This window comes from Oncorhynchus mykiss, chromosome 7, assembly GCF_013265735.2.
Source record: "Oncorhynchus mykiss isolate Arlee chromosome 7, USDA_OmykA_1.1, whole genome shotgun sequence".
Classification (NCBI taxonomy): Eukaryota; Metazoa; Chordata; class Actinopteri; order Salmoniformes; family Salmonidae; genus Oncorhynchus; species Oncorhynchus mykiss.
Genome location: NC_048571.1, coordinates 55,364,423 through 55,390,884, shown reverse-complemented (window position 1 = coordinate 55,390,884; position 26,462 = coordinate 55,364,423). Strand labels below are relative to the sequence as shown.

The following is a 26,462-nucleotide window of genomic DNA, read 5'->3' as shown; positions in this document are numbered from 1 at the left end:
GCATGCGACTGGTTAGTGTTGGCATACCCCTCTCTCATCTGAACCATTCACATCAGCACTGCTCATTCAAAACAAAGCACCAGCCAATAATAAGATCAGGAGCTTTAAAAGGGCAACAACTCTATGTTCTACATTTCTATTTTCATTTCAGCTTTTTGTTTTTCTTCAAGACAATGAAGTTAAAATAAGATTTTCATCATTACAGGGAAATCCAATAACATCCAATAGCTGAATGGCTTTGAATAATAAATATTCATTATAAAAAGCCTTTGCCAATGCAGCGATGAGTGTGTTGTCTTCCAAGTTTGTTTACTTTCTTCTTTCACTGAGACAGGGACAGGGACAGGCCTGTAGACATGCCACATCTCAGAGCTCAGCACTGTCTATAGAGATGGGCAGCCATACAGTAGGAATGCACTCACCATCCCTATGGGGTTAGCTATTCACACACACTACCATTCAAAAGTTTGAGGTCACTTAGAAGTGTCCTTGTTTTTGAAAGAAAAGCACATTTGTTGTCTATTTAAAATAACATCAAATTGATCAGAAATACAGTGTAGACATGGTTAATGTTGTAAATGACTATTGTAGCTGGAAATGGCAGATTTTTTTATGGAATCTACATAGGCAGAGGCCCATTATCAGCAATCATCACTCCTGTGTTCCAATGGCACGTTGTGTTAGCTAATCCAAGTTTATCATTTTAAAAGGCTAATTGATCATTAGAAAACCATTTTGCAATTATGTTAGCACAGCTGAAAACTGTTGTCCTGATTAAAGAAGCAATCAAACTGTCCGTCTTTAGACTAGTTGAGTATCTGGAGCATCAGCATTTGTGGGTTTTATTACAGGCTCAAAATGGCCAGAAACAAATAACTTTCTTCTGAAACTTGCCAGTCTATTCTTGTTTTGAGAAATAAAGGTTATTCCATGAAACTGCCAAGAAACTATTCCATGAAACTGGCGAGACACTGAATATCTCGTACAACGCTGTGTACTACTCACTTCACAGAACAGCGCAAACTGGCTCTAACCAGAATAGAAGGAGGAGCGGGAGGCCCCGGTGCACAACTGAGCAAGAGGACAAGTACATTAGAGTGTCTAGTTTGAGAAACAGACGCCTCACAAGTCCTCAACTGGCAGCTTCATTAAATAGTACCCACAAGTGAATGGACTCACCTTGGCAGGTCCTGCCGTCGTCCTTCACCTGCTCACCAGAAGGACACTTGCAGTAGAAGCTGCCGATGGTGTTGCAGCACAGAGCCTCACAACCGCCGTTAGTCTCCTCACACTCATTTACATCTGACAGGGACACACAAACAGAGACCGGTCAGTCACCCAGCAACATACTTTTCATTGGTGTGGCAGACTTCCGGGTTAAGCGAGCAGTGTGATAAGAAGTAGAGCGGCCAGGCGGGTCATGTTTCGTATGACTCGACTTTCGTCTCTCCAGAGCCCATTTAAGAGAGTTGCAAGAATGAGCCAAGGTTGTAATTCGGAGGGAAAATGGGGGTAAATAAAATACATTTGTGGCCATACCACCCTGAACACACCTGATCTTGGTACCTAAGCAGGGTTGGGCCTGGTTAGTATTTGGATGGAAGACCACATTTTTTATCAAAAATAATGGGACATGAAGAACCCCAGCTCGTCTCTTGGTAGAGCCAGTAAGCTGAATAACTTCCCTCTAAACCACATTAAGTAGAAACAAGCTTTCTCTTTGATTTCATGTCAGATAGAGTTGAACTCCAGTGTCTTACAGGGATGAGTTTGGGTCTGATTTGTGAGGTTTGGAACAGCTGCTTCAATGCTTACGGAAAGTCATGACAGCAATTATCAGACCATAATATACAGTTTCCATCTTTATGCCTTTTCTCTCTCTAAATGTCCAACAGCATGAGGTTCAGCTGTGTTGTACAACAACATCTTCACTTTCCAATGTAAGAATAATGACTCTCTCTGTAATCCAATTTGGGGCATCAGATTTGTATTAAAACCTTATAATGGAAAATATTTATGATCATACCCTAATGTGAGCAGTTTTGACATACAAACCTTATTGTGAGTATTCATGCAACTAACAGTCTCAAATATGCATCATTGATTGAACATAACCACAAGCTTCCAAGACACCAGATCAGATATCTTGGTAACCATGAACAGAACCCCTGCCAGCGTCTGCATCAGCACATTAACACAGCACACACAGGTCTTGTGTGAGTCAGACGAGAGAAACTCAGAAATTCAGCCAATAGAAACCAGAGAACCAGAGAGTTTGCCAATCACATCATGGCTCTGAAAAGCCACAATCTTTCTTTCTCATCTATATCCCATACACAGCCTGTCAGCGCTGTCATTCAACTGACCATACATTCTCTCTCTACTTCACAGTCTTCACACACTGACTCAGATCCTGATCAGGTGCTGACAGAAACACGATGTATCTTTAGTTGGAAAAGAGAACATCCAAAGGTCATTCAAATACAGTACAAGCAGGGTCTTGATAACCGTAAAATAATATAACTGTGAAGGAATGCTACAGTGCTGTGAGGGAATGGATGAGTTAGGGGAGAGAGAGAGAGAAAGGGAGGAGGAGGAGGGTATTTGGGTTGCACTCCTAATCATTTCATAGCCCCCTCTATGTCCATAAACAGAGGAGAGTTACGGAGCAATCCTGGGACTGACAGGGGGAATGGAGGCTAGATGTTTTCCTGTTTCAAATCAAATCAAATCAAATGGTATTTGTCACATGCGCCGAATACAACAGCCCTTAACCAACAATGCAGTTTTAAGAAAAAAATACATGTTAAGTAAAAAATAGATAAGTAAAAAAATAAGAAATTAAAGTAAAAAATAATTCAAGAGCAGCAGTAAAATAACAATAGCGAGGCTATATACAGGGGGTACCGGTACAGAGTCAAAAAGGAGGGGGGGGGGGGGGGGGGGGGGGCAATGCAAATAGTCTCGGTAGCCATTTGACTAGCTGTTCAGGAGTCTCATGGCTTGGGGATAGAAGCTGTTGAGAAGCCTTTTGGACCTAGACTTGGCGCTCCGGTACCGCTTGCCATGCGGGAGCAGAGAGAACAGCCTATGACTGGGGTGGCTGGAGTCTTTGACCATTTTTAGGGCCTTCCTCTGACACTGCCTGGTATAGAGGTCCTGGATAGCAGGAAGCTTGGCCCCAGTGATGTACTGGGCTGTACGTACTACCCTCGGTAGTGCCTTGCGGTCAGAGGCTGAGCAGTTACCATACCAGGCAGTGATGCAACCAGTCAGGATGCTCTCGATGGTGCAGCTGTAGAACTTTTTGAGGATCTGAGGACCCATGACAAATCGTTTCAGTCTTGTGAGGGGGAATAGGTTTTGTTTCAGTGTATTTTTTGTGCATTCAGCCACGGCCAGCACAAACCAGCCGATTACAGACCTCGTATTTCTCTCCTAGTTTATGACATCTGGAATGTGTAATGGCCGAAACACTGGGGTTTATTTTCCCCATTCACCAAACATTAAAACAAATACCTCATTTGTAGTTAAATTAATGAGATATGAGCTGGAGACTCATAAATGAATGAGATATGAGCTGGAGACTTATATCCCCCTTACAAACTTTAAGCATCTGTCAGAGCAGCTCATAGATCATTGCACCTGTGCATAACCCATCTGTAAATAGCCCATCCAACTACCACATCCCCTCTACTTGCATATTCATCTTCTGCACATCTATCACTCCAGTGTTTAATTGCTAAATTGTAATTACTTCACCACTATGGCCTATTTATTGCCTTACCTCCTTAATCTTACCTTATTTGCACACACTGTATGTACATTTTTTCTATTGTGTTATTGACTGTATGTTTGTTTACTCCATGTGTAACTCTGTGTTGTTGTTTGTGTCGCACTGCTTTGCTTTATCTTGACCAGGTCGCAGTTGTAAATGAGAACTTGTTCTCAACTGGCCTACCTGGTTAAATAAAGGTGAAATAAAAAAATGTAAAAAAAAATACAAAGAAGACAAGGTAAGGTAAGGACAATTGGTAAGGACAATTGTCCACTTAAGGTAAGGACAATTGTCCACTCAAGGTGTTTCTCTCATCTCAATAATATAATAAAATAATGTATGCTATTTAGCAGACGCTTTTATCAAAAGCCACTTACAGTCATGCGTGCATACATTTTACACTTGGATGCTCCCGGGAATCAAACCCACGTATTAGGGAGCCATTTGTGTTGCCCTGGTGCTGGAGATGTGTTTTTCTGAGGAAGTGTTGTATACAGTAGCAACACATTTGGGGGAATTATTTTATAATATTATACAGCAAATTACAGGTCTGCACAGAACAGGATGAAAGGCCAGGGAGGGATCCCATTGATCATCATTGAGCAGGAATGCAGGCAGGGCAGACCCTAGTGGTAGCTCAGGGGAATAACACATTCCTGTCTCTTGGCTGTGAACAGAATGTGACCTGCAGGTTAAGGACATGACTCCGGGGCCCCGGAGGAGCCCTTGTTGTTTTCATGTCAGTTTGTACGGGGTCAGGAAGAGTGGGACTGGGGGCCTGTATCCCCCTCCCCCTGAGGCCACAGGTGTGTGGCTCCCAGGGTTCATGCTGGGTCAGGGTCACGGTCATGTGTATTTCTGCTCACTGGAAACCAGGAATGCTGAACTACTATGGGTCAAGGTCCTGTAAACTGTTGCTCCCATGTTTCATGAGCTGAAATAAAAAAATCACAGAAATGTTCCAAATGCACAAAAAACCTTATTAAGTTCAAATTTTGTAGACACATTTGTTTACATTCCTGTTAGTGAGCATTTCTCCTTCGCCAAGATAATCCATCCACCTGACAAATGTGGTATATCAAGAGGCTGGTAAAACAGCATGATCATTACACCTTGTACTGGCGACAATAAAATGCAACAGATGTTTCAAGTTTTGAGGGAGCATGCAATTGGCATGATGACTGCAGGAATGTCCACTGGAGCTGTTGCCAAATAATTGAATGTTAATTTCTCTACCACAAACTACCTCCAACATCGTTTTAGAGAATTTGGCAGTACGTCAAATCGGCCTCACATCCACAACCACGCCAGCCCAGGGAGGGGGGTGGGGTGGGGGATGGAGTGGTGCTGAGGAGTATTTATGTCTGTAATAAACCCCTTTTGTGGGGAAAAACTCATTCTGATTGGCTGGGCCTGGCTCCCTAGTGGGTGGGCCTATGCTTTCCAAGGCCCACCCATAGCTGCACCCCTGCCCAGTCATGTCAAATCCATAGATTAGGGCCTAATTAATTTATTTCAATTCACTGATGACCTTATATGAACTGTAACTCAGTAAAATCTTAGAAATTGTTGCATGTTGCGTTTATATTTTTGGTCCAGTATAGATACTCACTAGCGCATGTGAGAGACACACTAAGTGTACAAAACATTAGGAACACCTTCCTTATATTGAGTTGCACCCCATTCTGCTCCCAGAACAGCTTCAATTCGTCAGGACATGGACTCTACAAGGTGTCAAAAGCTTTCCATAGGGATACTGGCCCCTGTTGACTCCAATGTTTTCCACAGTTGTGTCAAGTTGGCTGGATGTCCTTTTGGTGGTGGAGCATTCTTGATACACACAGGAAACTGTTGAGCGTAAAAAACCCACTACCATACCCTGTTCAAAGGCACTCAAATAGTTTGTCTTGTCCATTTGTCTTGTCCATTCACCTTCTGAATGGCAAACATACACAATCCATGTCTCAATTGTCTCAAGGTGTAAAAATCCTTCTTTAACCTGTCTCCTCCCCTTCATCTACACTGGTTGGAGTGGATTTAATAAGTGACATCAATAACAGATCATAGGTTTCACCTGGATTCACCTGGTCAGTCTATGTCATGGAAAAATCCGGTGTTCTTAATGTTTTGTACACTCAGTGTAGTGTATATCCTGATTGTCAAAGTATAACAACATTTAAGTAGGGAGAAGCCAAGATGTGTAACCCTACGCCAGACATGTGTTTACTATTCATCACCAAGAACAATGAGAAAGACTCCCTCACTGTCAAAACAGGTCCCACGACGATGAACCCAGTGACCTCTGAAATCATGAGCGGGTCGCCTTGTGATTGGTGCACAGGCTACACCCACACCTGACTCCAGGGGTCAGCAGTGGGATGCTCTTGTCTCCAGTCCTGGTACAGGTAACCTCCATCCACAATGGACCCACATTACATTTACATTATCTCAGTGCTTTGACCCAACATAAGAGAAACACGATAGCAATAAGCTACTGTCCTACACGTGGAGTTAAACTGAAGATTCAGTCTTGTATGAAGGATGTTTTAGCTACTTTTTCTCTACCCCTGACATCTGTAATGGGGACAGACAGGGATATATGATCATTTATCCAGATTAGTTACTATGATGTTGGAGTATTCCTGTTTCTCTGGTAAAATGTCTGGTAAAAATGTAATCTAGTCACTGGCACTGTGTGGAGCTCCATAGAGTCAGAGCTACCAGCCACACATAGCCTCACTGTATTATAGTACTGTAGGACAAGCTGCCAATGTAAAGGAAAGGGCTGCTTTCCAATGTAAAGGAAAGGGCTGCTTTCCAATGTAAAGGAAAGGGCTGCTTTCCAATGTAAAGGAAAGGGCTGCTTTCCAATGTAAAGGAAAGGGCTGCTTTCCAATGTAAAGGAAAGGGCTGCTTTCCAATGTAAAGGAAAGGGCTGCTTTCCAATGTAAAGGAAAGGGCTGCTTTTCAATGTAAAGGAAAGGGCTGCTTTCCAATGTAAAGGAAAGGGCTGCTTTCCAATGTAAAGGAAAGGGCTGCTTTCCAATGTAAAGGAAAGGGCTGCTTTCCAATGTAAAGGAAAGGGCTGCTTTCCAATGTAAAGGAAAGGGCTGCTTTTCAATGTAAAGGAAAGGGCTGCTTTCCAATGTAAAGGAAAGGGCTGCTTTCCAATGTAAAGGAAAGGGCTGCTTTTCAATGTAAAGGAAAGTATTTTCTCTCAGGTGGTCATTGGAACAGTTCATTGTGCATATCATGCACACTGATCCAACATAACTGTACCCTGAATCTGCTCCTAGAACCACTATTCATACACTTATTATTACTACTGGGGCAGCAGGGCAGCAGGTAGCGTAGTGGTTAGAGCGTTGGACTAGTAACCGAAAGGTTGCAAGATCAAATCCCTGAGCTGACAAGGTAAAAATCTGTCATTCTGCCTCCTGAACAGGCAGTCAACCCACTGTTCCTAGGCCCTCATTGAAAATAAGAATTTGTTCTTAAAATAATAAACTACTGAACAACTTCTACAGCACCCACTTATTATTACTACTGGGGCAGCAGGGCAGCAGGTAGCCTAGTGGTTAGGTTAGAGCGTTGGACTAGTAACCCAAAGGTTGCAAGATCGAATCCCTGAGCTGACAAGGTAAAAATCTGTCATTCTGCCTCCTGAACAGGCAGTTAACCCACTGTTCCTAGGCCCTCATTGAAAATAAGAATTTGTTCTTAAAATAATAAACTACTGAACAACAGCTACTTCTACAGCACCCAAGTTGCAAAAACAATGGAAAGCATTGGCATCAAATGAATGAAGGCTGACTTAAGCACACTTCCTGTGGAAGAGAAGACCCTTTTGAACATGATCAATGCCATCCCCACATGCTTTGTTCATTAGACAGTGGCCTCTTCCCTGGCCCAAAGCCCAGAGATCATGAGCCCTAGAGGGCAGGTGCATTTCCTATGAGATTATGATCCCTAGACAAGGCGGGCTGTCTGAGGGCCCAGAGGCCTGGCCCATGCTCCATGTACCATGCTCCAGGTCATGTTTAGAGGCTGGAACTCAGAATACACAGCTATAATTACACATGATTGATGTCTGTGTATTGGTGACCCGGAATGAAATATGAGGCAACACAGTCTCCTAGGACTAATGGTATAGCGTGACATGGAATTTGGACACCAATACGCCATAGTTAAGTTAACCCCCTGTCCCAAAACAATCAGCCTGTCTAGACAGAGGGTTCTGAATGCTCAGAAGAACAGCCCATTTTTCAGAAGGGTATGAATAAACCTCTGGTTCTGATGCACAGGAGCATATAAACATGTGTACGTCCACACACGTACGAGCCAGCATGTACACACACACACACACACACACACACACACACACACACACACACACACACACACACACACACACACACACACACACACACACACACACACAACAAAAAAAACGGTCTGTGTTCTCTGCTCTAGCTGTGTGTTCAGCTGGATCTCATCAGGGCTGTCCCTACACAGTGGGAAGGCCTCAGTGAATTGTCCGTCCTATGCTCCATACCATAATACATTTTAACAGGCCACCAGGTGGACCCCCAGTGAATCTGTCCTCCATATACTCACGACTCATTTATTTTTACTGCCAGCCTGTGGCTGCTGGCAATCACTCGGACACACACAGCAGCCCCCAGTAATATATCATATCACTGAACGTCTGTCTGCCCCTTCACTGTGTTCAACTCAGCAGGATATCTATACATTATACTGTACAGCCACAAGTCAGGGCTCAACGTAATCTATGCTGCCTTGTCTATTACTGCTTAAGTGAAAAACTAAACAAAAACAACACAAATATGACAAATCTAAATTGTGTATTTCCCAGGAGTGGATATTCTGTTCCGAAACAAATCTGGGAAAAAAAGAACAGAAAACAAACACTCTTTAACTAATCGCTACATTCAAAAGTGTTTTGTGATTAACCCGCATGTGAGAGCTGGGATTCATTCGTGGGCTGTATTTTGCGACTTCCTGTGATAAGGACTACAGCCAATGTTCCCATGGGGCCTGGGTTCATGTCTGAGTCGGACCATAGGGGACTAACACTAACACAGCACCGTACTGCAGCTGGGACCAGGGCCAAAGACAACCACCAGGCCCTGATCCTATCTCCAGGGTCAGAGGCCGGAACATTTGAGCATTCATCAAGGGGAAGCCATCGATAGCCCTGGCCTGTTTCCTCTTAGGTTCCAGATCTAAAAACCTTCTGCTTTCATCTGCTTGACTCCTCGTCCAGCAGAGCTACTCAGAGCTGCATAATCTAAGATGAAGCCTGGGACACCAGCTCATAGGCCTCAAAAAGGAAAGGTCTGAGAGGCAGGATATTAAAACTGATGATGACTGAAGAGATTGGAGGGTGATCTCTTGACTAGGCCAAGTATTTGAACATGACGGTTTATGAGAACATGTTGTTAGACAATGTTAGGTATGACCGTGGACTTGTATGCCATTCCACGAATTCTACAGGAACAGGACAACTACTCAAAATGGTTTGTGACCTTTGACCTCTAGTATAAGTGTAAGTGACTCTTGAACTGTTTATTGTAGAGGACACGTTTCCTGAGAGTGTCAAAAGGTCGCATGAGAGAAATTCAGGAGAAAATGTTGAGCTCCACACTCACCAAACAATCTTGACCTGATCATAACCTTTACAAACGCAACAGATCTCAATAGATTGAAGTTGCCTACAATAGAATTTCCCCCTGAACCAATTCAAAACATACATTATCCTAGTCCTTTAGTGTCCCAGTACAGCACATCAGTACTATTCCATGTTTCGATAGTGTCTTTGTTGGACGAATTATGACAATCCATTTTGTTCTGTTTCCTTGTAATGCCTCCCTGCCAGACTGCTGTCTCACTGCTATCTAAATATTGAGAGAGAGTGAGAGCTCAGCCAAAGCAGAAGACCTTAAGGGTGCCTTCCGTTTCCATGGACACGCATATACAGGTGAGGCCAGAACTGACACTTTGACCAAGGATGGATGACAGTGTTTTGATACTGATCATCACATCCACCAGCTAAACCAACCTGTCACTCTGTTACTAGCCGGTGTAGACAAGAGATGACTCATTAATGTCTGAAATAAATATCAGGCATTAAAGTAAGTATGGCAAGATACATAATTATTCTTTTGAAAAGAGTCTGCTCTGCATTTCTGACCAGCATGTTTTGCTGAGAGAAGGTTAAAGAGAGTTGGATGGAGTCAATGATAGACAGGCAGAAACGTGGAGAAACCAATCAAATTATAGATGGTTGGATATAAATTCTATTTAAGAGGTTGATAGAATAAGCTATTTATTTAACTGGGCAAGTCAGATGAGAACACATTCTTATTTACAATGACGGCCTACCCCGGCCAAACCCTAACCCGGACGACGCTGGGCCAATTGTGCGCCGCCCTATGGGACTCGCAATCACTGCCGGTTGTGATACAGCCTGGAACCGAACCGGGGTCTGTAGTGATGCCTTTAGATTGCTGTGCCACTCAGGAGCTATACATAGTACAAGTTGTTTTACCTCTCCTAAAACACTGTCCCCTGGTGTAGCCACAGGTCTGTGTGAGATGGCTTCCTGCGGTGGTTTTGAAACAGAACATCTATAGTCAGCATAGTCATTTGGTGGGGACATATCCTGGTCTTAATCTTCATAATCATCTGTGTTATTCTGTTTGATAAGGAACCCAGTCCAGAGACACTACTGTTTGTGTGGGTGACCTAATCCATAACTCATTCAGGATGGGAAAATGATTAATGAACTAGATAAGCCTGACAAGTATACTATAGCTTCGAGTTTTTGTTAACTCCTCATTCCTCTACACACAGTACAGCTATTGACTATCTAGCTGCATATATTTATCTTGACCCTAAACACATAGAATCCTGTCATAGGTCCCATACCTCTCAGAGAACCAAACACAGTTGAACCTATCACTTAATGTTTCTATAATTGATTATATACAGTACATGTATGTTTTCAGCACTTTCAGAGGACAGAATTACGGTTCACTCAACCCTCCTGCTGTGTTCGTTTCATGTTAATTAATTCTGTGTTCCCGGGCCAAAATGACCTCCCCATTATAGCTGGTTATAATATATATTATCACCTAATGTTCTGTTAGATCTTTTTATCAACTTAAGTTCTTGTGAACATTACAAGTTTTGAACTTCTATTTATGGCCTGTAGGCCTCATTGACCTGAGCTCATACAGCTTGGTTTTGAATGGATTATTTTGACTATAACAAATACTCAGATGAAACAGACTGTGCTATTTATCACAGACCACTTTTTGTCAAAGTTTAACAAGGACATATGTTTTGAAACCATTTCAATTTTTTAAATAGTGGCACAAAATAACATCTGTTGTGTTCCCGGTCAAAACTGACCGGTATGATTTTATTAGTAAAGAAAGGACATAGTGTAACGATTCTCTTGTTGTGAAGTTGAGGCGGACCAAAACGCAGCGTGGTGGTTGTTCATTGTAATTTAATGAAGACACTATACATGAACAAACTAACAAAAACAAGAAACGTGAGAACTCAAAACAGCCCTATCTGGTGCAAACACAAAGACAGGAACAATCACCCACAAACACACAGTGAAACCCAGGCTACCTAAATATGGTTCCCAATCAGAGACAATGACGAACACCTGCCTCTGATTGAGAACCATATCAGGCCGAACATAGAACTAGACAAACTAGACATGAAACATAGAATGCCCACTCAGATCACACCCTGACCAACCACAACATAGAAATATACAAAGTAAACTATGGTCAGGGTGTGACAGTACCCCCCCCCCAAGGTGCGGACTCCGGCCGCAAAACCTGAACCTATAGGGGAGGGTCTGGGTGGGCATCTGTCCGCGGAGGCGGCTCTGGCGCTGGACGTGGACCCCACTCCATAATAGTCTTTGTCCACCTCCTTAGCGTCCCTAGATAGGTGACCCTCCTAAGAGACAGCTCGGGACAGAGGGACAGCTGCTCGGGACAGAGGGACAGCTGCTCGGGACAGAGGGACAGCTGCTCGGGACAGAGGGACAGCTGCTCCGGGCGGAGGGGCTCTAGCGGCCCCTGGCTGACTGGCGGCACTGGCGGCCCCTGGCTGACTGGCGGCACTGGCGGCCCCTGGTTGACTGGCGGCACTGGCGGCCCCTGGCTGACGGGCGGCACTGGCGGCCCCTGGCTGACGGGCGGCACTGGCGGCCCCTGGCTGACGGGCGGCACTGGCGGCCCCTGGCTGACGGGCGGCACTGGCGGCCCCTGGCTGACGGGCGGCACTGGCGGCCCCTGGCAGACGGGCGGCACTGGCGGCCCCTGGCAGACGGGCGGCACTGGCGGCTCCTGGCAGACGGGCGGCACTGGCGGCTCCTGGCAGACGGGCGGCACTGGCGGCGCTGGGCAGACGGGCGGCACTGGGCAGACGGGCGGCACTGGCGGCGCTGGGCAGACGGGCGGCACTGGCGGCGCCGGGCAGACGGGCGGCACTGGCGGCGCCGGACAGGCGGGCGGCACTGGCGGCGCCGGACAGGCGGGAGGCTCCGGCAGAGGCGCCGGACAGGCGGGAGGCTCCGGCAGAGGCGCCGGACAAGAGGAAGGCTCCGGCAGAGGCGCCGGACAGGCGGGAGGCTCCGGCAGAGGCGCCGGACAGGCGGGAGGCTCCGGCAGAGGCGCCGGACAGGCGGGAGGCTCCGGCAGAGGCGCCGGACAGGCGGGAGGCTCCGGCAGAGGCGCCGGACAGGCGGGAGGCTCCGGCAGAGGCGCCGGACAGGCGGGAGGCTCCGGCAGAGGCGCCGGACAGACGGGAGACTCCGGCAGAGGCGCCGGACAGACGGGAGACTCCGGCAGCGCTGGAGAGGAGGAAGGCTCTGGTAGCGCCGGAGAGGCGGGAGACTCCGGCAGCGCTGGAGAGGAGGAAGGCTCTGGACGGATGGGCCGGAGAGACAGCCTGGTACGGGGAGCTGCCACCGGAGGGCTGGGGTGTGGAGGTGGTGACGGATAGACCGGGCCGTGCAGGCGCACTGGAGCTCTTGAGCACCGAGCCTGCCCAACCTTACCCGGTTGAATGGTCCCGGTCGCCCTGCCAGTGCGGCGAGGTGGAATAGCCCGCACTGGGCTATGCAGGCGAACCGGGGACACCGTGCGCAAGGCTGGTGCCATGTAAGCCGGCCCAAGGAGACGCACTGGAGACCAGATGCGTAGAGCCGGCTTCATGGCACTTGGCTCGATGCCCACTCTAGCCCGGCCGATACGCGGAGCTGGAATGTACCGCACCGGGCTGTGCACCCGCACTGGGGACACCGTGCGCTCCACAGCATAACACGGTGCCTGCCCGGTCTCTCTAGCCCCCCGGTAAGCACAGGGAGTCTGCCCAGGTCTCCTACCTGGCGTAGCCATACTCCCTGTTAGCCCCCCCCCAAGAAATTTTTGGGGCTGCCTCTCGGGCTTCCTTCCGCGCCGCCGTGCCTGCTTCGCCAACTCCATTCTCTGATAGCCTTCCGCGCACTGCTCCATCGAATCCCAGGCGGGCTCCGGCACTCTCCCTGGGTCGGCCGCCCACCTGTCGATCTCCTCCCAAGTAGTATAACCCATGCCATTGCTGTCCATAACGTCCTCCCATGTCCATACCTCCTCGCGCTGCTCCTGCTGCTGCTTTCTCCGTTGCCCATTACCACACCGCTTGGTCCTGTTGTGGTGGGTGATTCTGTAACGATTCTCTTGTTGTGAAGTTGAGGCGGACCAAAACGCAGCGTGGTGGTTGTTCATTGTAATTTAATGAAGACACTATACATGAACAAACTAACAAAAACAAGAAACGTGAGAACTCAAAACAGCCCTATCTGGTGCAAACACAAAGACAGGAACAATCACCCACAAACACACAGTGAAACCCAGGCTACCTAAATATGGTTCCCAATCAGAGACAATGACGAACACCTGCCTCTGATTGAGAACCATATCAGGCCGAACATAGAACTAGACAAACTAGACATGAAACATAGAATGCCCACTCAGATCACACCCTGACCAACCACAACATAGAAATATACAAAGTAAACTATGGTCAGGGTGTGACACATAGGCCCAAAACTACACATGAAAACTTTACCATATTACAAAATTAATGTCTGAACACAAAAAAGAACAAAAGTAACAATAACCGTATTACTAACAATAACAAAAACATTCAAATCTTCACAATCTGTCAATCAATGGTGGTTACATTTTGTGTGTTCTCATGCACATGTTGGACAATCCCTGGTGGTTGTTGCGTGTGCCTTACAAATATATGCACTGCATTTATGGCACATAATGCTTGTTTTGACATCTCTTGGTGCACACAGATTGCACCTCTTCCTTTTGTCTCTTCTGTCTCTGGCGTCCGCAGGTCTTTCTTCTGGCCCTTGTATATCTCACCAATCCAGCAGAGGATGGTGTCGGAGGAAGGTGTTGGCGCCTATGAATGAGGGGTGCCACCATGGCTTTCCCCAACTCTTCTCAGAATGGTCTCCTTTTGAAGAATTTCCTCTGCTTCCAGCCTGGATTCACCTCCATCCACAACACAAAGGCGTTGTAGGCCGACACATCTAGGATGTTGAAGAACACTATGGGCCAATGTGCCGTCATCCTCTTACAAGAGTATATGCCAGTGACCTGCAAAAGTGCAACAATCAGTAAATAAAATAATGAGTACATACAAGTAATACTTCATGTGTTGCATAGTAAAGTGAAAAATTGCTATCAAAGCATTGTTTTAATTTATCACAGCTAAAACATACTTACATATTAAAATGAATAGAATCCATATTGTTCACAAATTCAATGAGCATTTCACCAATGTGTTTACAAGACGCGTTGGTAAACACGTCTCCCCTCCAAGTTGGTCATGTTTATCACTATAGTTTCGATTGACTGTCAGGAACAGTTCGAAGCAGGATTTTATGTCATCAACCCGGGATATGGCGTATCTCGTTGGCCCTGGGCTCATCCTGATAACATTTCCAGCCGACAGCTGACCTCTCCTCTCAGGTAGGGATGAAGACCAGGACAAATTCCCATTCTTTGACTGGAATGTAACAACAACCTCAGCAGGGCCCTCTTCCTCATCACTGGAATGTAACAACAACCTCAGCAGGGCCCTCTTCCTCATCACTGGAATGTAACAACAACCTCAGCAGGGCCCTCTTCCTCATCACTGGAATGTAACAACAACCTCAGCAGGGCCCTCTTCCTCCTCACTGGAATGTAACAACAACCTCAGCAGGGCCCTCTTCCTCATCACTGGAATGTAACAACAACCTCAGCAGGGCCCTCTTCCTCATCACTGGAATGTAACAACAACCTCAGCAGGGCCCTCTTCCTCATCACTGGAATGTAACAACAACCTCAGCAGGGCCCTCTTCCTCATCACTGGAATGTAACAACAACCTCAGCAGGGCCCTCTTCCTCCTCACTGGAATGTAACAACAACCTCAGCAGGGCCCTCTTCCTCATCACTGGAATGTAACAACAACCTCAGCAGGGCCCTCTTCCTCATCACTGTAATGTAACAACAACCTCAGCAGGGCCCTCTTCCTCATCACTGGATTGTAACAACAACCTCAGCAGGGCCCTCTTCCTCATCACTGTAATGTAACAACAACCTCAGCAGGGCCCTCTTCCTCATCACTGGAATGTAACAACAACCTCAGCAGGGCCCTCTTCCTCATCACTGGATTGTTCCACATCGGTTGTCTCTTGGTCTGGATCATATTCTGTGTTGTCTTCAACTTCTGACACTTCCTCCTCTAATGCATCTTCACTGTCAGTTTCCTGGCCTCTCTCCTCCTCACCAGTGTCATGATCAAAGATATGATCAAGAACCCCACATACAGTATATCGTTTGGTCATTGTGCTGCCACAGAATTAATTGTGAGCAAGGCCTCAAAAAAGCTTATATTATTGAAACAATTATGCAATTGTTTGTGAGAATGCCAACAGGTGTGGTTCTCGTGGGGGAAAGATTCTGTTGGGGAAAGGTTCCCGTGGGGGTTGCCATGGAAACCAAGAAGGGGAGTGAGGTGTGTGTGCGTGTGTGCTCAAACACACATGCATGTGGGGGTCAGGGAGAGGAAGTGTGTCCATCTGATGAATGGGCATGTGCCTGAACTAAATGTTATACACTAATTGTAGTCTCACCCATTCATTTCTAATGACACCACAGGTGTACAAAGTTAAATAAAACATCCAAAATGCAATGAAAATCATCTAAATGTATTTGTGTGTTCAGATGCCCTGTGTGGACAAAGTCATGGAACCTTATGACAATCAGATGAAATGAACTACATTTTTCAGAGAGAAAACTCCTGGGTGGCCCAGTGGTCTAGGGCACTGCATCGCAGCACTAGCTGTGCCACCAGGGACTCTGGGTTCGCGCCCAAGCTCTGTCGCAGGCGACTGGGAGGTCCGTGGGGCGACGCACAATTGGCCTAGCGTCGTCCGGGTCAGGGAGTGTTTGGCCGGTAGGAATATCCTTGTCTCATCGCGCACCAGCGACTCCTGTGGCGAGCCGGGCGCAGTGCACACTAACCAAGGTGGCCAGCTGCACAGTGTTTCCTCTGACACATTGGTGCGGCTTGCTTCCGGGTTGGATGCGTGCTGTGTTAAGAAGCAGTGTGGCTTGGTTGGGTTGTGTTTGGGAGGACGCATGGCTTTCGACCTTCGTCTCTCCCGAGTCAGTAAGGGAATTGTAGCGATGAGACAAGATAGTAATTACTAACAATTGGATACCACGAAAAAGGGGGTAAAATTTATAAAAAATTAAATAAACTTTTTCAAAAACGTGTAAATCGGTCCAATTCGACCAGAACACAACAGGAGGTTTAATTTAATATAATTGCAACACTGCTACCACAACACAATTTACCTTCAAAGTGGACCACACTCCTTATTCAAAGCAGTAAGTGAAGCAAATATACTGAACAAAAATATAAACGCAACATTAAATAATTTCTACGATTTTACTGAGTTATAGTTCATATATGGAAATCAGTCAATTGAAATAAATTCATTAGGCAAAAATCTATGGATTTCACATGACTTGGCAGGGGCGCAGCCATAAATGGGCCTGGGAGGGCATAGGCCCACCCACTTGGAAACCAGGCCCACCCACTGGAGAGCCAGGCCCAGCCAATCAGATTGAGTTTTCCCCACAAAAGGGCTTGAATACAGACAGAAATACTCCTCAGTTTCATCAGCTGTCAGGGTGGCTGGTCTAAGACAATCCCACAGGTAAAGTGGTAAAGTTGGACGTACTATCAAATTCTCTGAAACGACGTTGGAGGTGGCTTCTGGTAGCAAAATTAATATTCAATTCTCTAGCAACAGCTCTGCTGGACATTCCTGCTGTCAGCATGCCAACTGCACGCTCCCTCAAAACTTGAAACATCTGTGGCATTGTGTTGTGTGACAAAACTGCACATTTTAGAGTGGCCTTTTATTGTTCCCAGCACAAAGTGCACCTGTGTAATGATCATGCTGTTTAATCAGCTTCTTGATATGCCACAACAGCGAAGAGAAATGCTCACTAACAGCGATATAAACACATTTTTGCACAACATTTGAGAGAAATATGCTTCTTGTGCATACGGAACATTTCTGTGATCTTTTATTTCAGGTGACGAAACATGGGACCAACACTTTACATGATGCATTTATATTTTTGTTCAGTATATATTCACTAAAGTTAACCACATGGCCTCTACTGACATGACTAGCATATGATCATGCAGGGCAGTCAGAAAGATTCTCTAATGGTGTGTGATGACTTCCGAATGGAACTTCTGGCAATGTGTTCCCACTAAGGACCTTCTAATTGTGGTTGGTTCAGCAGCTGTGTAGCACAGCAATTGGGATGTGGTGCACCAAGCCTCTGTTCCATTGTCTTTTCCCCCCACCAGAGAAGTTTAAAAATGGTGCATTTACAGTAGAGCTCACCACACACAGCAAACAGTTCTATGTGATAGCCTACACATTTAACACTACACTCAACGACCACTCAGTCTTCCATCAAAGCTCTTGGCAACGTGATTAAACGGATGTGATTAAATGCTGGTTGACATACTGTATGCTTTTGTGATCGTGTGATCAATAAAATGGAGATATAAGCAGAGTACCATATCTCTGCTATAGCTCACATTGATTTCCTTGACAAAAAATGTAACAAGCATGCAAATATTATCCATTTCTGATGGTTAAATAATATTGTGGATATAGTCATATTAGCTCTGATGGATTGCATAAAGCTCAACCCTTTTCTCATGTGAAAGATCAGATACACAGAATACACCCAAATACTCCACATATCTGCCTTTGCAAAACAGCTGTTTGTTTTTATACAATTCTTCTTCCCAAGGCATGTGTTGACAAGACACCACAGACAAATAAGTGAGCCTCGTCGAGGGGGCTGAGAAGGACTCCCAGCAGTTCTGACTGCTGCTGCAAAGAGGGAAAATGAGAAACAGACGGTTCTTCTTTCAGAGCATATCAATCAACAGCCTTGGAAGCCAGCAGTTGTCTCTATCCTCTCTATCCTAGTACATGGGCCATTGAGCTACTTGTGTATTTGTAACCAGTAACTAATTACAGTACTTTGGGTTTATGGATGACATGATATAAGACATGACATGCAAATATTGTAGTTAGATTTCTGAACAATCTGGTATCTGAATCATGTGTTATGATAATCCATTTTAATGCCCCATATTATATGTGCATGTGAGTTTGCGTTAGAGCCATAGCTCTGTCTTACCCCCAGCAGCTCCAAAACCCAGTGCCTCCGTCCCAGTCACATAAGGGTGCTCCCCTCACCCCTTCCTCCCCTGAGACAAGGCTGGACTAAGCAGCACTAGGCTCCCTGTCACTGGGCTGAGCCACTGGGAACCAGAGGGGGAGACCTCCAGGAGATCCACCAACTTTGGTCACAGAGCGTTTCGTATTATTCTGTACATAAATCCGAGACACTCCATTTAGTCTGTTATGTTACGTTTTATATGGTATGTATTCATTTGTGGATGTCCATCACCCATTTGGTATGATATGTTACGGTTTATATGGTATGTATTCATTTGTGGATGTCCATCACCCATTTGGTATGATATGTTACGTTTTATATGGTATGTATTCATTTGTGGATGTCCATCACCCATTTGGTATGATATGTTACGGTTTATATGGTATGTATTCATTTGTGGATGTCCATCACCCATTTGGTATGATATGTTACGAAATTGCAAAACATATGATATGTTGAGAATTTGCAAAATGTAAGATATGTTATGAATTCTATCTAGGTAGCTAGGTGGCTAAGGGTTAGGGTTAAGGTTACGCTGAGGAGTTAGGTTAAAGAGTTAAGGTTAGGGATAGGAATTCGGGGTTAGCTAACATGCTAAGTAGTTGCAATGTAGCTAAAAATTTGTAAGTAGTTGAAAAGCTAAAATGCTGAAGTAGACCATGATGAGATTCAAACACGCAACCTTTGGGTTGCTAGACGTTACACCCCGACCAACCACCCTAAGTAACCATCTGTCTAATGTAACTATGCCAAATGTAACATATCATACTAAATGGAGTGTCTCAGATTTAAGTACAGAATAATATGAAATGCTCCGAGACCAGGTTGGATCCACAGCACCAAGCCCTGTGTTTCAGCTGAGACAATGCTGAGATTCCTCAAGGGCACTGAAGCTTGGTGAAGGGTGGTCTGACTCCACAGTGGTGACATAATGGAGGATGTCTGACTGTGCTGGGAGTCACCAGACTTAACCTCCTGGCTGCCCAAGGTCTCTGTATGTATCTCACTCTCTAGCCCCTCTCTCAGTCTCAGGGCTGAGGCTACATCTAGAAAAAGGTAGGCCACCTTTACGACTGCTGATGCTTGGCTCTCTAATTTGCATGTGTTTTATGGTCTACATGGAGTAAATAGAGAAGAAATATGCCTTGCAGACCTTTGGGGGGAATGTCCTGTGTCCTTTAGCGTGTATTTTTTCTGTACACTACTTGTTTTGGCCTGACTGTTTGACCTCTGACTAGGGGAGGGTTCTGCCAGGAGCTCTGGGACGACATGGAGAGGACACAAGGATTCCTGAAATGATTGTTATGGTTTTCAACTTGACTCCCTGTTAGTATGTGCACAATGTGCAGTGGCATGTGTCCAAGTCCACAGAGGATGGAAAAAGCCCTGAAGCTATTGCTCTACAGAGGGAAAGACACAGCTCCATGACTGATTGTCATGTCCTATAGCTGCAGGTAGGCGGGAAGCAGGTGGGATGCCTGAACATTTTGTTCAATCTACTGCAGTGATGTCATCACAACATATCAGTTATGCACTGAAGGCATAGAATGGCATGTCAGGGAAAAAAAGTTACCCCTCTGTGAATTTCCCATAGTAATTATGACAATGATTTACATCTACAGCAACTTAAGTGTGGGGACACAATGTCTCCCAACAAACACTGGCAAGGTGAGTGACCCCGTTAAATTACATTTAAATCCGATTTACTTCACTCCTTCACACCTCAGCACACATCAGCAAAACATGGGCTCAGGGCTGTGGGCTGAGAAAAAAAACAGAAGCTGAGTTAAGTGAACCCCCTCAGGGACAAGATGGATTTTACATGAAGACAGGCAAGATATACTGCAGGTGAATAGATTGGGCTAGAGGAATCAGTGAGGGAGGCATTGCTTTATGAGAACAGAGGAGGACAAACAGAAGATAAGGAAGAACAGAGACAGATAAGAAGAATCTAAGGGAAACTAAAGGACATAAGCTGTGGTTTACGTGAGGTACACTGAGGTAGACAGAGAGAGGAGAGGGAGATTGAACATGCAGATTATTCTCTAATTGTATGTTGTAAATGCTTGTCGACTCAGATTCCCATGCACTTGATGTTTTCACCCTCAGCATGACCAGGAGCGACCTTTCATCAGGGCAGCTGTAAAGAGTCTAATGAGCAAGGCTGTGTGTGAGCCCATACCCAGCCGAGACTTTTCCACAATTAGGAGAGATTAGGGGGCAGTGAAGGGGGCAGGGGGAACAGGGGGTAGTACCCCTCTCATTAGAGATGGCAGTCCTGATTCGACAAAACCTAAGTGATGCTCCTATTGCTAACTTACCCTTTTTCTGCTCTTACCATGGCAAACCACCTTTGTAGTCTCAACATCAGAACGTAACCGGCAGTCCCTCTAACCACAGATATCATTGGGGTTGAGAAGTTCCTGCTGTGTAACTGCTGTGTCAGGATCCAATCCCCCCACGCACTTAGTCCTTGCAACAAGTGGATGGACACACCAATCGGGAGGGACATAGTACTGCAGCTGTAGATCCCGAGGCATCAGTCTTACACAAACCCTGATTATCTCTGGTCGGCTACCAGATATAAAACAGAGACACCATGATTTATGAATGCATGTTAAGGCACTGGAGAAGACTACCCAGCCAATGCTTCTATTCTCACAGAGAGACAGACATGTGGACAAGACCATATACTAAGGCCATGCACATGAGGCCTATTATGATTTTTATAGAAGGAGCGAAAATAAATGTATAGTCTGTGACATCCATTCCATACCATATGCCATGGTGTGAGATTCAGTTATTTCTGATTTGAACAGTGGATTAGATTAATGGTCAAGGTTAATGCTTAATCAAATTGTCGTAATAAAGTGTGGGATAGTCAACACCCCGGCAGTATATCAATCTTTGTTTGTAGCGTGGAATTTCTCATTCTCATGTGGTTCTCATGAGCCCAGCCGAGTGGCTAGGGACTGAGAGGCCTCACACCTGCAGCCCCGGCTGGCTCTCACATTGGAGAGAAGAGAAACACCACCACCACATTTCCTGACTGGAGCAGCACTGTTGCTTCACATATTAATACTGGAGCCTACAGTACTAATATTAAATACAGAGCCAGTCTAGCCATTAACAAACAGAATGACAAGCATTGACATGTTTGACAGCCATCCACATTGGGAAATAAATCATTAAATGGGGCACAAATCTTCCATGAAGTAGGAAAGCTTTAAGTGCTGAATTCTTCTCCTTCTCTAATGTTTTTCTTCTCTCCAAGTTAAAGCCTTTCAATAGGATTTATTTTTACAGTGCCAAAGGTACTGAGGCCAGAACACCATTCCTTATTTTACATTCCACAGTGCAGCGAGACACAGAGAGGGGAGACATAATTAGCAGCGGGAGGAAAAAGCATCATAGGATTTTCCTGTCAATCAACTGTCAGTCAAAGTCCTACCTGTCAGGGCTAGAGCGTGGAATGGTTTATTCTAGTAGGCAGTTAGTACAGACCTTGACTTGACAGAAACATGTGGGTCACTGCTGTTTACTTACATCACCTGTAAATGGCCTGATGAATGTGGCGATGAGAGTTACCCTGTCTCCACAAACAGCATGTAACATTCCTGACTTTATTACCTGTGAGGTCAGCCATGGTAAACTGCAGCTCACCCTCAGACCTATAGGCTGGGTCCACATGTCGGGTTCACCTCTGACCTCTCTGCTCCCCTGGCATCTTCAGAGACAGCAGGGGGCCACACAAGTCAGCGCTGCTGCATAGATGCGGTCAGATTTTACACACACAGCACACACTCACTCAACGATGCTGCGGATATGACTGCTGTCTGTTCTCATCAGTCTTAACCGAGCACAAGACTGAATGGACTGAACAGCCCCCATGGTCTTTCTTTGTGGTCTTTCAAATAACAGGAGTAAGCCACAGTGCCTTCAGAAAGAATTCACACCTTGAATTTTTCCACATTTGGTTGTGTTACGAAGTGGGATTAAAATGTATTTAATTGTCATTTTTTGTCAACTATCTACATAAAATACTAAGTATATAAAAGCTTTGCAAACCTGGATTGTACCATTATTCTTATTAAAATTCTTCAAACTCTGTCAAGTTGGTTGTTTATATTTCAATGTCGTCTTTGTAAGTAACTCCAGTATATAATTGGCCTTGCGTTTTAGGTTATTGCCCTGCTGAAAGTTGGTTTTGTGTCCCAGTGTCTGTTGTAAAGCAGACTGAACCAGGACTTTGCCAGTGCTTAGCTCTATTCCTTTAGTTATTATCCTAAAAATAATCTTGCTAGTCCATGCCGATGACAAGCATACCCATAACATGATGAAGCCACCACCATGCTTAAAAATATGAAGCATGTTACTCAGTGATGTGTTGTGTTGGATTTGACCCAAAGATAATGCTTTGTACTCTTTTCCATACTCTTTTCCTCTTTTCCATATTTCTATCAGTTTTACTTTAGTGCTTCTTTGCAAACAGGATGCATGTTTTTGTACATTTTTATTCTGTACAGGCTTCCTTCTTTTCATTCTGTCAATTAAGTGAGTATTGTGGAGTAACTACAATGTTGTTGATCCATCCTCAGTTTTCTCCTATCACAGCCATTTAACTATGCAACTGGTTTAAAATCATCATTTTCCTCATGGTGAAAACCCTGAGTGGTTTCCTTCCTCTCAGTCAACAGTTAGGAAGGACGCCTGTATCTTTGTAGTGCCTGCATGTATTGCTACACCATCCAAAGTGTAATTAATAACTTCACCATGCTCAAAGGGATATTCATTGTCTTCTTTTTTGTTTTTCGTCTACCAGTAGATGCCCTTCTTTGCGAAGCATTGGAAAACCTCCCTGGTCTTTGTGGTTGATTCTATACTTGAAATTGTCTGCTTGACTGAGGGACCTTACAGATCATTTTATGTGTGGGGTACAGAGATGAGGTAGTCACTCAAAAATCATGTTAAACACCTTTATCGGACACATAGTGAGGCCTTATGTACCTGACTTAAGCAAATGTTTACTGCTGAACTTATTTAGGCTAGCCATAACAAAGGGGTTGAATACTTACTGACTGAAGATATTTTCTTTTAAAATTATTTTGTAAACATTTCTAAAAACATAATCCAAATGTAACCCATTTTAAATTCAGGCTGTGACAAAAGAACGTGGAAAAGGTCAAGGGGTGTGAATGCTTTCTGAAGGCACTTGTACATACTGTATGCGTACTACCAGTATCCTCTAGGCAAGGTCTTATCATTCCTCTGAGAGGTAGGATAGAGGTCACTCAGTTTTTACAACAAGTCAGAACTGGTACAGATGCCAAAACTATAAACCATATTTCTGATGAACACATGTATGGGGCATGAACCAGAGACCGTGCTCTTGCATCAGACAAGGGGGCCTTTCCTGTGACACACACGTGTGATCTGGATGTGGTACACAGTCATCCTGACTAAGGGTTAAACACTGCTAACATCTGGACAGTTCATGTTAACATTAACATTATGGTCAGAAGTTATTTCCCAGAGAGAGCAGGCTCCTATAATAATGCTCATTAAACACTGTAAACCCACTGCAGTGAGACTCCCGACACACTTTCCCAGAACCGCCTCAAAGACCCAAATCTATTTATACGGTATGTTAAACAAAACACAACTTTGACTGCTTGCTTTCAATCTGTGCAGATTGTATCAAATAAAATAAATACATTAAAAAGTAATATTTTTTCTAGAAAAGAACAGCTACATGGACAGTTGAGAGGCACGTTTTGACAAGTTATTGAACATCAACTTTGAAAAGAGACCTCTATTCATCAACTAATGAGAGCAAACAAAGATGGTGCAGACATTAACATTATTAACAACTCCGCTTGACTACGGTTCTTCTATTCAGGCAGCCACTCCTGCAACACACTGCAAGAATACTACCAATCCATAATACTATCAATCCAGAATACTATCAATCCAAGGTAAGGCTTCTTCTTCTTGAAGAGAGCTTCTCCGAACAGACAAAACATTTAATTGAAAAGGCCATTATCCCAGCTGCAGAGCGACAGATATCTGAATGATTCCAGAATCCAAAAAGAAATCCAAACACATTATCTGACGTGTCACCTCTTTAAAATGCCAGACACAGTTGTGCTGTGTTCAGCACTCTTTAATAGTCAAAGGCCAAGTGCTCTTCATTAATAACCAAGCTGTTTAGATCAACAAAGAGAACTAGGGCTCTATTCTCTGAATAAAAACTGGTGTTAACAGTCCTTCTACTCATCCCTCTCCTACAAGTAACCAAGAGCCAATCTCTCTCTGATGTCTGATCTTGATATTTTCTCCCTTCTATCACATCTATTTGAGATCATCACATCAAAGACACCAGAGTGAACTTCCCCTAAAGGTCGCGATGACAGTATAATGTGGATGGGAAAAGGAACATTTCTATTTTACAAAGAGACGCACCGAGATCATAAAAAATGAATACTGTAGCACTATTGATCTCTGTTGAATACTAAGCAGATGCACTTGAAGCAATCGTCTGTATGGCTGGCACCTGTGAAGCTGTTTTCTCTGTGTGAGGTCCACATCTGAGAGACGTTGGTCAGAGTGTGTGTGTATGTGAGTCAAATCAAATCCAAGTTTATTTGTCACATGCACAGATCAGCAGATGTGAAAGCAGGTGCAGTGAAAATGCTTATGTTTCTAGCTCCAGAAGTGCAGTAAATATTTAACAGCACAATACTAATACACAAATAATCCCAAGTAAAAAGGAAGACATAAGAGATGAACAAATATCAGAACGAGCAATATCAGAGTCCGGAATATAAATACGTGGTGTGTATCGACAGAATGGACAATATATACTGTAAGTAGGAAAAGGTATGCACAGCAGTAGTTATATAGGATGAGCTACGTCCAGAATACAGTATGTGCATATAACGTGAGTAATCAATTAGCTTCATTTTTTAGAGATCAAATTTAATTTCAACAGAATAATGTTGCAGGAATCGTAATCTAATCCTTTTCTAACTACAGAAACAATTTACAGAACAATAAACATAATGTAAACATTATTAAAGTGACCGGGGTCCAATGAATGTATGCACATAGGGCAGCAATTTCTAAGGTGCAGGGTAGAGTGTCGGGTGGTAGCCGGCTAGTGACAGTGTCTAAGGTGCAGGGTAGAGTATCGGGTGGTAGCCGGCTAGTGACAGTGTCTAAGGTGCAGGGTAGAGTATAGGGTGGTAGCCGGCTAGTGACAGTGTCTAAGGTGCAGGGTAGAGTATCGGGTGGTAGCCGGCTAGTGACAGTGTCTAAGGTGCAGGGTAGAGTATCGGGTGGTAGCCGGCTAGTGACAGTGTCTAAGGTGCAGGGTAGAGTATCGGGTGGTAGCCGGCTAGTGACAGTGTCTAAGGTGCAGGGTAGAGTATCGGGTGGTAGCCGGCTAGTGACAGTGTCTAAGGTGCAGGGTAGAGTACCGGGTGGTAGCCGGCCAGTGACAGTGTCTAAGGTGCAGGGTAGAGTATCGGGTGGTAGCCGGCCAGTGACAGTGTCTAAGGTGCAGGGTAGAGTACCGGGTGGTAGCCGGCTAGTGACAGTGTCTAAGGTGCAGGGTAGCGTATCAGGTGGTAGCCGGCCAGTGACAGTGTCTAAGGTGCAGGGTAGAGTATCGGGTGGTAGCCGGCTAGTGACAGTGTCTAAGGTGCAGGGTAGAGTATCGGGTGGTAGCCGGCTAGTGACAGTGTCTACGGTGCAGGGTGGCGTATCGGGTGGTAGCCGGCTAGTGACAGTGTCTAAGGTT

At 45.0% G+C, this 26,462-nt stretch overlaps 1 protein-coding gene across 1 annotated transcript in view; it reads right to left on the bottom strand.

Annotated features, from left to right (window-relative positions):
• Window positions 1-26,462, bottom strand: part of LOC110528970 (multiple epidermal growth factor-like domains protein 6) — an 82,983-nt gene that overhangs the window by 25,195 nt on the left and 31,326 nt on the right. The window contains exon 5 of the mRNA XM_036983552.1: window positions 1,180-1,302. Coding sequence (XP_036839447.1) covers window positions 1,180-1,302 — 123 coding nt within the window. The remainder of the gene's footprint in view (window positions 1-1,179; window positions 1,303-26,462) is intronic.